Source organism: Cupressus sempervirens, chromosome 1, assembly GCF_028749045.1.
Source record: "Cupressus sempervirens isolate cs-2001-9-10 chromosome 1, ASM2874904v1, whole genome shotgun sequence".
NCBI lineage: Eukaryota > Viridiplantae > Streptophyta > Pinopsida > Cupressales > Cupressaceae > Cupressus > Cupressus sempervirens.
Window position 1 is genome coordinate 852,089,468 of NC_143118.1, and position 17,640 is coordinate 852,107,107.

Consider the following 17,640-nt stretch of genomic DNA (forward strand, 5'->3'; position numbering starts at 1 on the left):
GCGAGAATTTGACAAAAAATTATTCTTATGCTGTCGGACAACTGTTTAGGCAATGCTATCCTTGTTGAAGATGGTAGCTGTGTAATAGATCTTCCGGCCTCTGTTGTTTGTCATGTGTTTCTCTATTGGTGATGTCTTCATTCAGCTGAGAATTATTTTGGCAATTGGTTCAATATGATGTTTGACTTCTTCATTTCTATTGTCTGCTGGAAGAGTTATGTTTTTGGCTCCACTTTCATATGACTTAGCATTGTTACCTTGTGTTGCTGATTCACTTCCAACTTGGCATCCAGCTGGGCATCATGTGTATAATTATATTACTGACAGTGATTATCAGCAAGCTGTGTCTTTAAGCATGATGGCAGTTAATATTCTGCAGTTGACAGTTTCCATGTACACATCAACAGTACTCTTAATGGCCTCGGTTCTTTTTTATGTTGCGGTAAACATTACTGGTAGTGCTAGCTGATTCACTTTTGTATCTGTTGGCATCTACCATTAGTGGGAAGAAAACAAAAGTGCAGGACTTCAATCATTCTTCGTATGGTCAGATTTTTGGTTTCTATTGCTAAATGAACTACCTATCTGTGTGCATATTGGGAGCTGAGTGCTTATGTACTTGTCAGGAGCTACCTGATTGTTTGTCTCTCATAAGCAGACTGAATGTATTCTCATATTGTTAGTATTGCAAAGATATCCTTGGATCAATATATATTCAATCTGTATATAGATTGTGATGTGTTTTGAGCATTATTTTTGTAACTTTGTTATTCTTCAAGACAGATATTTGACGAAAACTCAAATAATGCTTATTGATTGACTGAGATATTATTCAATCATAAGCAAGGGGTGTTGTTTCTGTGTTTGAAGACTCGAATAAAGGAATCATCTTTTGCGGGATAGGTTGCTTCCCTCAAGAGGAGGGTTTTTCCCAGTATAAAGTTATTTTGTGCTCCTATGTTTTTGTGTTATAGTTTCAGTTCATTAATGCATTCTTATACTCTGGCTAATAAATTTAACATGGTATCAGAGTGGGTCTAAGGAAACGATCCAGAGTCAGGAGTATGTTATACTGTTTTTCCATTTTCTCTACTTTCAATTGATTATTTGTAGCTATCAACATCCTGAACGGTTTGAAAGTTGAAGATAGATTAGATGGTTCTTCAAACTTCTCTTCATGGAAGTTTAGAATTCTGACATCACTTAAAGAGAATGAACTTCTTGACTATGTGAATTCTCATCCAGATGAACCGCCAGAAGATGCTGACAATGTTCAACGAAAAAAGAACAAGATCGTGGCTAAGAAAATTCTTATTGATTTGGTTAAGGATCATCTAGTTTAAAGTTGAGTTCAGCAAGAGAGATGTTTCAAACTCTGAAGGACCTGTATGAATTCAATAACACCAGCAGATCTCTAGCCCTGAGACGTCAACTTCATGTTAAAATGGCTAGACGGGAATCAATAGTTTCATACTTTATGAAGCTTTCTGAATTAAAAGATCAGCTAACTGCAATTGAAGAATCATTTGCAGATAAAGATTTGGTCATGCTTGCCCTGAATAAACTTCCTCACCCTTGGGAATCATTCAAGTTGTCAATGGAAGAGATGATCTTCCAAAATTTGATAGACTGAGAGCTGACTGCAATCAGGAAGAATGCATACTCGAAGTTATGGCAAATGGATGTAGAAATCATCATGAAAATGATCAAGTACTTGAAGCCTGTTCTTCAAAAGGAAAAGGGAAGAAAGGAAATTTCAAAGATTCAAAGATAAGAACTTTGAGCCAGCTGCTGACTCCAAGAAAAAAAAAGGGATCTTTCTAGGATCCAATGCTTGAGATGTGACAAATATGGATACTTTGCTAGAGATTGCACCAGTAGACCAAAGCCTCAAATAGCTACTGCAAATGTAGAAAATTCTTCTCCTCAAAGAGAGTCGAGTAAAAAACTTTGAAGGATTCTTATTTATTTCTGCACTCTCTGGTAAAGTTCCTACGAACAGTGATATATGGTTCACTGATAGAGGAGCATCCCATCATATTACTGGTTATAGAAAGTGTCGCTTTAATTTGAGAATAAAGGATTATCATCTTCAAGTCATTATTGGAGATGATGTATAAGTCATATTACGATAATAGATAATCGTCTATTATTAATTAATGGTAATCTATTTGTAACTGTTGGCAATATGAACAATCAATCAAATAAGGTGAGATATGTGGTTGTCATTTATGGCAACATTTGTTTTGCAGTATAGTCATGATTATTTGTGAAGGAAAATTGTCTAGGTATTGGACAATGTTATAGTAGCATGACAAGATTTGTTGATAGCAAAATATTCCTTTGGAATATTCTCTTGCGCAATTAACCCTAGATGCATGACGTCATCCTGATGATGCATACCAATGCGCATGTCCGTACGATCAACCTAGTTCAAGTTATGGAGGAAATACTGATGCAGATACCTCACAGTGCAGAACAGAGCATGTCAGCAAATTGACTTGTACGACTTGCAGAATTGTTTTGTTTACTAAATCTTGATGAGCCAACTCTAAGGATGATATGTGAGCCGGCTAAGGAAGAATTTATTGATATGTTTGATATAAGTAAAGAACTTCAATTGTGAAGTTAATATGGAATGCGATATGATGATATGTGATGCAAAGCAATGTTATGCTAAATATGATGCAAATTGATATGTGTGCAGTCACTCTTTGTATGAAGAACTGACAATCAGAAGAATTGCAAAGTACAGCAAGTGATCCAACATTGTATATATATCTATTCTCTTGAAGAATTTATTGTATAGTTGCATGTTAGGGCAGTGGGCTCTTCTTGCACACATTTGTATGTGATCCACCAGCTCCTAACAGGGTTGAAGCAACTCCTAACAGGGTCGAGGCTTCTAACAAGGCCTAGTCTCCTAACAGGGACTCGAGACACTATACATTCTTCATAGACTCCAAACAGGGTCAATATCCTTAACCGGATTCTTTTATATAGTGAATCATCTAGTGAGTTTCATCCCCACCGGAGTTTTCCCTTGGCCAAGGTTTCCCTAGTTAACAACATATGGTGTTATGAACTCTCTTTGTGCATGGTTGTTTATATTGTTTAGCATTGTTGGTTTACTTCTTTATGCATGTATTAAAGTAGTTAATAATATCTAGTTGTGGGCAAAAAGATTGAAAATACTGATTCACCCCCCACTCTCAGTATTATCTATTTCTAACAATTGGTATCAAAGCCTAATTATGCAAAAAAGGCTTACCAGCTTGAATAAGATCCCTATGGATATGGAACAATTGAAGAAGAATCTCCACGAAGCTCTTGAACAAATTGATCTCCTTACTGATGAAAGAGATGACCTAAAAGACAGATATAAAGATGCAAAAGCTTACATTGGTGAACTAAAGGACAAGATAGATAACTTGAAGCAAAAAGGACCTAGAGAGCAAACCAGTGATGATGATATTGAAGATCTAAAGAAAGAAAATGAGATCTTGAAACATGAGTTAAAAATAGTTGAACTCAAGCTAAGTCTTAAGAAAAATGGAGGAAAAAATGACTGAAATAAAAGCTGAAAATGCAAATCTAAGATCACAGTTAAGCAAGGTAACATCTGAATTGGAATCTATCAAGTTAAGAGCATGCAGAATTAGAGAAATACAACACTATTGTGAAAGGTGAGTTGGTGCAAACCAAACGACAACTTGAGAAATTATATACCAGCAGTGAAAAGATTGAAAAACAAATATCTGTATAGAGGCCTAGTTATGACAAGACTGGACTTGGATTCTTCCTTGGACAATCCACTAAGAAATCTATTGAGAGAAAAGAACTTGATACTCCTGAAGTCAAAAAGGATCTAAGCATAAGCAAAACAGATGATACATCTAAAGACAAGGAGAATGTTACTCACTCTGAGAAATCTAAAGAATTTGATCAAGATGAGGATAATAGAAGAAAGGAATCTCATGCCTGGTGTAATGAACTTGAACATATTGGAGATGACTACAAAGGTAAGTCTTTTAAACCTATTTCAAATTTTTATTGTCATAATTGTCATGGATATGGACATCATGCAATAGATTGTAAAAAACCTAAATTTGATAGTGATAATGCAAATAGTAGAATGTTTAGGAACACTAACCATATAGGCAACAAAAGAAGATCTCACAACAATGAAAGTGGAGAAAGAAGACAAATTGTTTGTTACAGATGCAACAATCTTGGATACACAGCAAGGAATTGTAGAACACTTGACAACCAAAATAATGAACAAAGAAGGAATGTACCTCTATGCCAATTATGTAATAACTTTGGACACAGAGCAAAGTTTTGCAAAATGGATAGAAGAAACCTTAATAGGAATCAGAATTACAAAAGGAACAACAAAAGAAATGATGACGGTATGAAGGAAGAAATGAAGGAGCTGATAGAAGATTTTAAGGAAATATTTGTAAAGGCAAGAGAAGCTGGAAGTTCTCATACAGTTCAAGAAGAAGCTCATCCTAATATACCTAACAAGATAGTAAAGTCACTTATTGTCTATGACCCATCGTACCTGCATTAAGCATTCTCAGTAAAATAGTGCGTCAGTTAATCATAACTAATGTTAGAAAGAGTATCACAAGTTGCGCAGTTAACAGTATATACTAGACATTGAGAGGAGTCTACAGTTAAGTGTGCATTGCTTAATATGATCAGTATAAGGATATATAAGAAGAATAACCTCTTTGTTATATAGAGACAGTATTCTGGACTAGTGGCAGATACACATTTAATGCGAAGTACAGATTGCAAAAGATTTGAAGGACACAAATTGATTTACCAACATCATTTGCTTGTGCAAAATCTTAAGTGCAAGATTGAGAAGAGATTTGAAGTGTTGAAGAAGTTTGGAGATACGTGAGATCGCTAAAAACCCTTAAACGCGAAATTAAGGTATTTTTCGAACTCGTTGAACATATTTTCAGAAATGGCAAGACAAGAAGTGTTTAATGTCAGTAATAGACCGAGATATAACTTCAAGAAACACCCATTTGTTTCTCTACTTGATGACCCTATTGGAGCATTTTCGCAAGTATTGGAAAATGTTCTTCACGTCAAGGACATAAGAGGTTATATTCACTGTAAAATAGAAAGCATAGGAGATATTGAGATTCATAAGGAATTGGAGAAAATGTGCAACAATGAGTTGTCATTGAAATCAAAATATGCATCCCTAGAATAATTTAACCTAGTTAAGCATATGTTCTACACGGACTTTGGTAACCACAAATGGACAAAAGTCATTTTGAGCAGAATTCATGATGACCTTCTATAGTTGGGAGATTCTATCATATGCATTGATAATGACCTAATCCACAAGGTCACAGGTTTGAGTAACAAAGGATGCAATCCAGTGAACATAAAGAATGTGCACAAGTTAGTTGAAACAAATCTCAACACAAGTTTTGATGGCAAAAATATGAAGATCAACTCTATTCAAGATGATAGAGTAAGACTTGTCAGTAAAATTTTGGGATATAAGTTCAACCATGGATCTAGGATAGATTCAGTCCCTGCTGGATTTCTTCATGCAGCTTATGTGATGGCAGTAAAGGGAGAAAAGGTTAATCTATGTGATATTATCCGAACTCAGTTGTTGGATAACATATCAAAAATCAAGAAATCTAGGAGCGCACTCTTTAGGTTTGAATCTCTATTGACTAATATATTCTTCTACGCAACAAAGAAGTTTCCTGGTATCTCAAATTGGGATGGAACTGAGTGCGCAATGCAGACTATCACTCGTGCATACAGAACTAAATCAGAAACAATCAGAGATAATGATATTGACAGAATGATGAAATCATTCCAAGCTGAAATGAAGCTAAGGTATAGGATACCTCCTATGCTAGTGGAAAAATATAAGGATGAACTATGTTTTATGGTAGAAACAAATTACACATGCATGGAAGCAATTGTCCCTCAAGTAAAGTTCATTGAACCTATGGGTTATGAAATGAGTAATGAACCGAGGAATCCAAAGAAAATAGAGGAAGATTCAACACATAGGAAGTCCACAAGGCTTGAGAAAACCAAACCTGAGAAGAGAGTCAAGCAAACTACAAGTGGACCTAGTAAGAGGAGAAGAACCTTGCAAATCAGTTCCTCTGAACTTGAAGAAGAAACTGGTGACAGACCAATAGAACCAGCAAATCAGGAAGCAAAGACTTCAGCAAGAAGAAAAGCATGGAAACCAAAGGTAGAAAATCTTAACATGCAAATTATTAATGACAATAATTTTGTGCAATTGAATAAGTATTATGACTTGTATAATAATATGGATAGAAGACAACTAGAGAATGTTGTAGTTAGAAATATGATCCTAAAAGATAAAAGGTTTGATAGCATAAGAGGTCAAATACCTAAAGATTTGTACAATAGACTAAAAAACAAGAAAAGCAAAGCAATTGAGGAAGATAAGAAAATAAGGATGAATATGGTGAAAAAGTTATGTATAGTAAATAATGAGGGAGAGATAAAGGAAATTCTGAAAGGAATAGCACCATTGTTGAGAAATAAGAAGAGATCTGTTCTTCTTATGGGAGAAAATTATGAAGAAGTGAATGAGGAAACTAAAAGGGCTATAGTCACATACATGTCGACTATGCCTAAGAAGACTGAGGAGAGTGCGCAGCCAGAGAAGGCAAGCCCTATGCCTAAGGAGACTGAGAAGAGTGCGCAGACAAAGGAGACAAGTCCTACTGTGGTAACAGTCAGTCCACCCCATATTTAGCAACCAAGTGATTCACCACACATTACCATTGACAGTAAATCTATGCAAGTAGATAACACCAATGTGACAGTGGATAGAACTAAAGACCCATTTAAAGATTTTGGCCCTAGCATTGTTGGCAATATTGTTGATTACGGCAGCTCATCTGATGAGGAAAAAGAACAGGAGCAAAAGGAAGATGTACCTTCTGCAAGGAAATTTGAATCTAGCACTGAAGCAACTACTTCAAGTGCGCCTTTAGCAACAACAGCAGTAAAACCTTCTATACCACCTTCACAAGCAACAGTAGTCACTACAGCAGCAGTACAGTCAGATGAAGAAGATGAGGCACAAAACCTTATATCTTCTTTAAGTAAACTCCTTGAAAAGAAAAAATTAGTCAAGTCTATTGAGAAGACTTTAACCTCAATTTTGGACAGATTGGACAAGACAATAAGTTTTGTTGATACACCTGCAAACGTCTAACAAAGAACAGCAATTTTGTGCAAAACCTTTGATAATGAGTTTACAACACTTACCGATGTGGCTACAATTCAAGCACAGACTGAGCATGATGGTAAACTTCTTAATATCATGTGTACAAATATAAGAAATGATATAGAAACACTAAATGAATGCATTAAGGCATTAAGGCAAAGTATGGAGGAAGGGAAGCAAATATATGCTAAGTGCAACATGGCATACCTTCCCCTTCACAGTTTTGATGAGCAAGTCAAAGATAAGGTAACTGAGCTTCAGATGCTCACTGATAACTTTCTAAAACAAAATCAGAAATTAGAAACCTTTGAGCATACAATGCAAGCAATTCATGATAGCATTCAGGATACACAAGCAGAAAAGGAGAAAGTTATAAAAAGATTTACTCTTTTTAGGGACCATTTATCCCCACAAATTACATTATTACAAAATCAGTTGGAGGAATGTTTCACCACCAAGACATCATATGACAAATTTATGGCTACAGATTTGAATGCAGCAGAGTTAGCCGTATATGCTCTATGTGCGCTTATCAATGTGTCTAATGCACTAAAAGATAGTTGGAAGAGACACCTTGCGCAGTTGAAAACCAACTTCAGTGATTGTTTTTCCAAGTTTTGATGCAGCTTTAAGTTTTTGACAGGATTTTCTTTTTGTTAACACCTTTGTCATTGATGTCAAAGGGGGAGAAATAAGGAAAATTGTAATTGTAAGTTATACAGTTGTATTTTGAAGTATAGTAGTAAGCTTTGCTTTAAGCAAGCTTTGAAATCGGAGTTATAAGGGATGTAATCTTTTCAAAACATGAATACAATGTTTTCACTGTGTTATGGTTATTTACTTTGATTGGTATGGCAGCATGTTTGGGACTTAGGCCAATTTTCCCAAAATGTTGCCATCAATGCCAAAGGGGGAGATTGTTGGCAATATGACCAATTAATCAAATAAGGTGAGATATGTGGTTGTCATTTATGGCAACATTTGTTTTGCAGTTTAGTCATGATTATTTGTGAAGGAAAATTGTCCAAGTATTGGACAATGTTATAGCAGCATGACAAGATTTGTTAATAGCAGAATATTCCCTTGGAATATTCTCTTGTGCAGTTAACCCTAGATGCATGACGTCATTGTGATGATGCATACCAGTGCGCATGTCCGTGCGATCAAACTAGTGCAAATTATGGAGGAAATACTGATGCAGATACCTTACAATGCAGAACAGAGCATATCAGCAAATTGACTTGTACGACTTGCAGAATTGTTTTGTAGTGCCTCTCCCATTTGACTTTTGTAAGTCATCCTGATGGATGCACCCTTGTTGATCTTTTGTTGTGATGGATCATGATTGGGACCCTGAGTCGTCTACACTGTTGAGGTGTTTAGATTTATGTTTCTGTATCAGTTGCCTTGATTATGCTTTTGACTAATCTTTGAGATTATGATGTGATTTTTGGTTCACTGAGGTTTGTGCCAGTGGTTACTAGGATCGATGTGGTATCATGAGGTTGTTCCGTGATTACCCTAAGATGTGTGCAGAGATTGCACTGTGTACTATTACCATGCTACACAAGACTAGGTTCCTGTAGCAGTGGTTAGTCATGTTTATGACTATGGTTGTTTATATGTTTTAAATGCCTTTTTAATGCAAAGTAATCAATCATTATTAAATACTTAAGTAATTAGAATGGATTGTTCTTGTTGCATTATTTGGTTATGTGTTGCGGACATTTACCTTGTTTTATTTTGATTAGAGAGATATTTGTTACTCATGTTATGTTTATATTTGAGAGGACCTGAGGGTCAGATGTTACTCTTTGATTTCAGTATCATAGATATTAGACTACTATGCTGTTCAGTTAATCATATTGCATGATGATGCCATTTTGAGATGACAGTGCGTTTTATGTTGATATCTGGTTATCTGGTATTTGGACATACCTCTGATTTTGTTATGTGATGGATTTAATGCTATGGTTATTTATTTCATTCCTGTGTTGCTATGCCTTTTGCGAACGTGAGTGATGTAAATAGATTATTTTAATATAATTAAATAAATAGTTAAATTAGGTGATTTAACGCATTATTGCTTCGGCTATGTTATTATATGCAATTGCACTTGATCGTGTTGTTTAGTGTGCAGGATTTATATCCTTGGCAGTGGCACATGGAGTTAGTGATTCAACCGTTCATATTTTACCAATGTCGCCCTTGTATGGTCGACGTATCCTTAATTAAATGTTTAATTTAAACCTTTCGGTGATTATTAAATCCGAACTCATTGCATTATGTGATTAGACCAGAAAGCGTGTCTGTGCATTTAGAGTTTCGCTTTGTCGCGAAAGTTGTTTAGGAGATTTATGTGTTTTTGGGTTTTCGAGCTTTTTAATTGATTTATTTTAATTTCTGGCAGCTTTGCCATAGATGAATTCCTATTTATAGGAATAGCCTATTTTCGTTTGGGTCGATTCGGGGTTTAACTAGATTGGCCGGTTAAATGCCCTAATCGATTATTCACCCGAAAAGTGAATAAATATCCAAAGAGGAATTTAATTCCTCACATCTCACTTTTGAATTGGAAAGTTGAAGAGTAAAACCCAAAATCCTCTTCATGAGGATTTACTGTTTTGTTCGTTGTGGGAGCTACGGACGTGGGATCGTCGCGAGGTTGGGCTCGTTGGATCCAGCTCGGGGAAACCTTGGATTGCCGTGATTTTCAGCTACTTCTGCAGGATATTTATTTTATGGTTCAGATTCCTGTTTTGCCCTTTTGGCTGTGAAGTAGAGCTTTCCTGTTTTATTGTTTCTGCTCCATTTCTGCTTATGTTTTTGGTAGCCGTTTGTTTGGAGGCTGAGAACTAGTGTTCCCCTCCGTTTCTGTATGTTAGTTCTACCCGGTTGGGCGGGTATGAACATTTCCCTATTTTTCGGGATGAGGGTTTGGAGTTTTGCACCGTTATGCTGGCCGTTTTTGCATACGGTGTCCGATTCCATTTATTTTTGGATTTTTGGGGTTTTTGAACCCAAAGGCCAAATGGGTTTTAATTTTGTAGTTTTCCAAAATTTGGGATTTTTACCTCGTTTTGCATGCCGCCTTGTTTTCTCGGATTTTCTTGGCACATTGTGGGTCGTGGACTTGGATGATCTGTTTGGGTATCAGTCAGACCACTTATGCACTTTTATGTTGCATTGGGATGCGTGTCGCACCCGTACTCCCGACGTTGTGTTCGATTGAGTGATTTTATACTTGTTATGGTTTTTGTTGGACCTTTGCTTTTGTTTCGTGAACGCTAGGATTCGTGTAGAATCCATACTCTCAGATTGAGGCCGGTTGAGTGAGTTCACGATGTTTGGTCTTGTTACATCATTGGGATTCGTGTAGAATCCATACTCTCGGATTGAGGCCGGTTGAGTGATTTCATGATGTATGATTTTATTGGCTTTGGGATTCGTGTAGAATCCGTCCTTCTCGTGTTGCTTTCAGTTGAGTGTTTTCTTTGCATTGTGTTCTCATTCCTGTCCTTATGTTATGATCTTCGTGATGGTTGTGCGCCACACACGAGTACGTGCGCGTACATTTGTTGGGTGACTTGTGAGGCCCAATCTTCCGTGGATTTGCTGGAAGTTATGATCATTGGGGTGGGGATGGGAGTATGCATGTCCACGGGCACTTGTTGTAGGATGAGCATGGGTAGGGTAGGGTAGCATATGGAGGGGGCTTCTATCTCGCAGCCTGACGATCATGGCGTCATGGGTTGGCAGAGGAAGCTTTAAATAAGTGATAATTAAATAAAATGTGTGACTGGTAATAAAACTTAAGATAATAAAATGGTACTTTTGTGTATTGGCCTTCCGTTGAGGGAGTTGAGCTACACGATGTATTGGCCTTCCGTTGAGGGAGTTGAGCTACACAGATCCGAGCTTGGGCTTTTCGATGCCAAGCGACTCTCCATGATGTTAGTCCCTACTTAGTAGCCTTTTGAGTGTCTGACCAGGACCTGTACTCCTTGCATTGTCTTAGGTTCTTGGTTGCAGCCATCATACTGTCTGGCGTGAGTGTTAGCCATGGATGTTGTTTTGTGTGTTTGTGGTTGGATCATTATCTCCATCAGCACGGCGGGTGTGGACCTACGGGTGCCACGTGGTTGGGAGGCGTAGCTACCTTGCGACCATTGTTGGATGTCTTCATTTGGTACTTCAGGTTTCGGAGTATGCTTTCTTGTGATTTATGCTTTCATTGGGATGCTTGTATATCATGTTTAGATGATGTTATTTTATTTGGCGCATTCCCTTATTATGATGTTTAGCATATGATTAGATGATGTGATTTTCTTTAGTAGTATATCTGTTGCTTACTGCTGTTTAGCATGTGATAGGTGATGTTACCTAATGTAGGATTATCTTATGCGTTATCACTAGCATGTTAGATTTTTTTATGCTGTTATTGTTGCATGTTTTTGGTAGTGACGTCCCTATTACGACAGTACTGACGATCTGGTCGGTGGCTTGGGATGTTACGCGCAGGGGATGGCTAGGACCCACAATGGTCTTATGATGCTATTGACGGTTGGGAGGAACCGCGTACTTAGTTTGATTGTTCAGCTCTCTGCAATGTTTATTTCAGTGTGTTCTTTGTTGCTGTAGTTTAGATGGATAGATGTTTTCCTTTCTGTGTTGTTCTTGCACTCGAGTGTTCATTCTTCGAGCCTTTGTGGATCCGGTACTCCCTGGTGTGGAGGCTCTTTGCTCCATTTTGGTCCTTTTTGCTTCTGGGAGTGTTTTCGTGTTTCTATGAGCGACATTTGTTCAGCATGGTGCGACACTTTAAAAAGTATCGCATGCCCATGCAAACTATGTCGTACGACACTGTAAAGTATCGCACGCCTTCTTGAGAAATGTCGTACGACACTGGAAGAGTGTCGCACGCCTTTTTGAGAAATGTCGTACGATGCTGAAAAGTGTCGCATGCCTTCTTGAGATATGTCGTACGACACTGGAAGAGTGTCGCACGCCTTAAGGAGAAGTATCGCCCTCCCTTAGTAAAAAGTGTCGCACAGTTTTTGTGGAAAACCTGCGCGTGCCATCAGCGAGCACTTTTTTTCGTGATCCGATCTTTTTGAGAGTGGTTTTGGATACCCTTTTGGGCGTTCTTCGACCCTATGCTGTTGCATTTTGAATTCTGTCGGTTTCTGTTGAAATCAAGTTTTCGTGTTTCTGTTTTAGTCTCGTGGGTTTAAAATATATCGTTTAAGTATAAGTTGAATACTTAAGATATATTTTAATATATGCGACAAATCGTTTGAGATAGGTTTCAGACCTCTCAGAGATAAGTTATGGATTCTAGGAAATTTCAGGGCTTCAGAAATCCAGACTTAGCCAATTTTCAGGGCTTCAGGATTTCAGGCTTCGCTAAATTTCGGGATTCTGCATTTTACCCCAGCTTGGTGTTTTGTTGATGAGTGGTCATTTCTTGTGCCCTCATCTTGTTGTGGTGGTTGTTGGCTTTTGTTTGGGTGTGTCAGTTGAGTAGTGGCGTTCGGAGATTCGTTGGTTGCCGGGATTGTATTGAAGTCTTTCATTGCAATCTTTGTCATTCCTATATGATGTTGTCTTGTGCATTCATACTTGTAAAAAAAAAAAATATCTTGGCTTGATTTGAATCCTTGTTTCCAAGGATCTCTGGGCGGGGCATTACATGTTTTGTTTACTAAATCTTGATGAGCTGACTCTAAGGATGATATGTGAGCCAACTAAGGAAGAATTTATTGATATGTTTGACATAAGTAAAGAACTTCAATTGTGAAGTTAATATGGAATGTGATATGATGATATGTGATGCAAAGCAATGTGCGCAGTTACTCTTTGTATAAGAACTAACAATCAGAAGAATTGCGAAATACAGCAAGTGATCCAGCATTGTATGTATATCTATTCTCTTGAAGAATTGATTGTATAGTTGCATGTTAGGGCAATGGTCTCTTCTTGCACTCATTTGTATGTGATCCACCAACTCCTAACAGAGTTGAGGTTTCTAACAAGGCCTAGTCTCCTAACAGGGACTCAAGACACTATACATTCTTCATAAACTCCTAATAGGGTCAATATCCTTAACCGGATTCCTTTATATAGTAAATCATCTAGTGGGTTTCATCCCCACCGGGGTTTTCCCTTGGCCAGGGTTTCCCTAGTTAACAAAATATGGTGTTATGAACTCTCTTTGTGCATAGTTGTTTATACTGTTCAGCATTATTGGTTTACTTCTTTATGCATGTATTAAAGTAGTTAATAATATCCAATTGTGGGCAAAGAGATTGAAAATACTGATTCACCCCCCCCTCAGTATTATCTATTTCTAACAGTAATCTAGTGTAAATATTAGAATGTTTCTAATATTTAGTTAGTTTTAGTTAGCTGGAGCTTTTTTAGCTTTCTTTCAGCTAGAATAGAATGTTTCTATTCTTTAGGATCGTTTCCTAAGGAAACATCATTCCATTCTTTTGTATATATAGACCTCTTGGTCTCTGTTAATAACAAGCAAATATTTTACCAATTACTTCGTAATATGGTATCAGAGCATGGTTAAAAAAATTCGAAAATAATAATTTCTTAATTGAAATTCAAAGATCATTATTTTCGAAATAATTTTTTTCCTCATAGACTTGCTTCACAATTCCATTTATTTTTTGGCTGAGTTTTTTTGGAAGAACAAAATCTAAAAATCGTGAGCTAGGGTTTGAAGAGAAATTCCTCTATGAAAATTGCATCTGGTCTAGTCGTGCGGCTGTCTGAATACCACCATCTCTAGTCGCATTTTTTTTCTTGCCGACTGGTGACGTTTTTAGACCATCTGTATAACCATTGGTCTTGCAAACAAATCACACCTGCCCGCGTCAATCTCTGGTCATCACAGCATGATCACTGAGCTCACGTCCAAGTAGAGCTCTCTGTCCTGGTTTTTGGCCGTTGTTTGATCCATTAAGCACACTTCAAACACCATCTTTGGTGTAGTATTTGCTCTCCAAAGCCAAAAACGACTAGAGATCATCTACTTTCTACTAAAAATTGACATTTGTTTTGCTTCCAAACTCCATTTTTCTACATCTTCGACCATTCATGGCTGTCGACTAGGGTTTTCTTCGAAACTCTAATTTTTGAGCTTGGAATTTTTTCTTGATACCAATTTCTTGGTAGGTTTTTCAAGAGCTCAACTGAGTTTTTTGATATCTTACATTATAGACTTTTTTCATAATTACAATTTTTGTTCATTTAATTTATACTTTTTCTCTTTGTACATTTGTGGTAGGAAAAGTATGGTTCAAAAACATAGATCTTCAAATCCAATCCATCCAAATTTTGTGCCAACCTAGGTTTCAGGTAATTTGCATGAAGAAGCACAAGTTGACCCATTGCACCTCAATGACCTTGTTTTTGTATAGTAGAACCTTCATCTGTGCGGCAAATAATTTGGAGATGAGATTCATGATGCAATTGACTTGCATGATACAGATCTATATTCAGATTAGATTACCAAGGATGTTCATTGTTTACTCTGAAGATCATTCAGGCCCCTACCGTTCTACCTATATAGTTGTGCCCTACCGGCCCCTACCTCAAACTATAGAAAGGGTGGGGAGGGACGGGCTGCGCTCCTCAATCTACCCTACCTTCGTATTACATACGGATTCAAGGCCCTGTCGGAGTGAAGCATCCTTCCAAACTGCATCAACTAAACTAGACCCCTGGCAAATAGTAGGGTGGAGAATACAGCACTTGCCCACCCATTAAAACAGTAGGGTCTGCAGGGTTGTAGATTACTCTAAGAAGGGAAGGGAGCATGTTGACTAGTTCACTGCCATTAACACGCACGGTGCAGAAGGAAGGGACTAACTCAGGCCCTAAACCTATAGGCCCTAAGATTTGAGAAGGAAACAAAGAAAGCAAACGCCCAATTGCACATACAAGCATCAAGAGAGATATCATTGGATGATGATAGTATATACTTGGGGATGATATTAATAAAAAGAAATAATTTCCAACTAGCTAGAGGGCACCACCACTAAAGAACCTTTTTTGAAGCAAAAATTTGTAAAAAATTTAATGGATTTGTATTTTTTTTATTATGATGAAGGATGATTGATCATCATATCATATATGCCACTCTAATGTTTTTTGGTAAAAAAAAATATTAAAACAACCTTTGATTCTCCAAATAGTACAGTCAATGGTTTTCATTTTATCAAACTTTATAATGTTGGTTTTTTTCTATTTTTGGAGTCCAAATCAAAATTTTGGCCTGTGGCATTTTCTTGAGTTTCAGTTTTTAAACACTATTATGGTGGTTGTACATAAGTTGTGAAAGTTGAGCATGTGTCACGGTAGATGTATATAGATTGTGGCAATTTTCAAATTTGTCATGGTTTTTATGGCAGTTTCACTTTCACCCATAGTTACAACTACAAGGTTAAAGAATTTCAATTCATTTAGGCAGTCAAAAAACTTCCAAATTTGGTCAAACAAAAAAATCAGTACGATTTCTAGAACAATCTAAAAATATAAAATCAAAGAAATCTGGCTGGTCCAAAAATCCTGGAACAAAATGGATTTAGCAAGCATGGTTTCATCCAAGTCAACAAAAAAAGAAGGGTAGCAAAAGAAAGAATGTGTCCTCAAGTTCCTTGACATTAAAACTCCTCACTCCTCAGCATAAATCATTTGCTCATCCATTAGAATAAATATTACACTCATGAACATGTGCAGGGCCGCTGGTTAATTCAAAGGGTTGACTACTGAAGTTGAGACTTGAAAGGGCCCTAGAGGACCTCCAGAAGTTTGGTGACAATTTATCGAGGTTGAAGATATCTGCAGCAGCAGAGAGCAAAATTGAAAAATGTTGGATAAGCAAGTAATCCATGGCAAAGCAAAGCTACAGATCTCTTTAGAGGTACTAATAAAGGCTATAATGCATTTTTAGGCTCAAATTTGAACAATTCGCTTCTCAAATTTGCAAGATTGTAGCAGAGATGAGGAGGCAGTAGCTTCACTCTTATAAAGTACTCTCAAATTAAATTTCTTCGATGGGTTTCATGTGATATCAGTCTTTCCACATGGTTTTATTTTCTTACTTGGTTAAACTCAACAATGCATCATTAAACAATTAGCGTATTATTTGTTCGGCTAATGATCTTGTAAAATGGAGAAAAGAAACATGTTAGTAGTAACACAAAACAGGTACGAAAATTGATAAATAGCCAATATAGGCACATACGTGAATATGTGCAGAATAACACAGTGGACATGTGTTATGGATAAAAGCAATTGAGCTGTATTAGACACAAATTCGCAGACTAGAATCAGTATTTCAATGACATAATGCTTTTGCTAAGTGCTTCTGGATCTGATCATGTATTATGTTTATCCGAGTTTGGGACTCTCTGCTAGACACATCCTCAAAGCACTGTGTGGCCAACAAGCAACATAAAACCATGTAACGGGCATTACAAAAGGACTGAGCCTGTGTCTATGAATCATGCATTATAATATACAGCCTGCAAAAGAACTAGTTTGTCGATCAGATAGAATTCGCCCCAAGAAGGCTTCTCTACCCTCAGCATAACTGATAAGATTAAGTTTTTTTCGTTAAATTAAAGGAAGAGTTTCAAGATAGAAGCATCTGTAACACAAAATCTAGCATGGAAATGACGATTTGTTTTCCTGTAGCGGGAATTGATTAAGGTTAGGGTTTAAGACGTATGTATGCATCACATGTCAGACTAGTTCGTAAGCACAAAATTTATAAGACGGTATTCAAAAATACCTGCGGATAATCATGAGAATCAACAAAATTTAGTATTTGACCGGATACAACAATATCTGTGATACCATAGGTTTCCAACGGTATTTCCAGGGGCATTTCTCTGCACAAATAGTTCATATGAGTTTTAAAACAGGGGAAATTTTGAAAAAAACGATTGCCCCTAAACGACAGGAAATTATGTGATCTAATGAATTTAAATCATTGAAGGAATCTTAACATACATTTTTTTCAACGATGAAGGGCCGTAACGAAGGGCATTTGCAAGCCCGGTGCCTGCTGCATGACCATCTTGGTGTAAAACTATCACCTTGTCTGATAATTCCATTGTAATCCCACCTCAAATGAATCTGCAAAGATATGCAGAAGCTGTTGATATAATAAAAAGTTTGATGACACCGAAGTGTATACGAATTGGATTGGAGAGTAGTTCAGAGTAGGGGAGAGGACTTGGTACTTGACACCCTAACTCATTAAAATCTTACATGGAGAGTAGTGGAGAGTGGGGGAGAGGACTTGGCACTTAACACCTCGACTTTATGCTTATTAAAATCTTACATGGAAATTT

At 37.0% G+C, this 17,640-nt stretch overlaps 1 protein-coding gene across 1 annotated transcript in view; it reads right to left on the reverse strand.

The window, feature by feature from the left end:
- The window catches only part of LOC149580519 (period circadian protein), a 39,075-nt gene extending 21,657 nt beyond the window's left edge, over positions 1–17,418 (reverse strand). The window contains exons 1-2 of the mRNA XM_089791656.1: positions 17,297–17,418; positions 17,076–17,175 (exon numbers count right to left, since the gene is read on the reverse strand). Of these exons, the coding sequence (XP_089647782.1) occupies positions 17,076–17,175; positions 17,297–17,400 (204 nt within the window). The 5' untranslated portion in view covers positions 17,401–17,418. The remainder of the gene's footprint in view (positions 1–17,075; positions 17,176–17,296) is intronic.
- Positions 17,419–17,640: the final 222 nt, after the last annotated feature.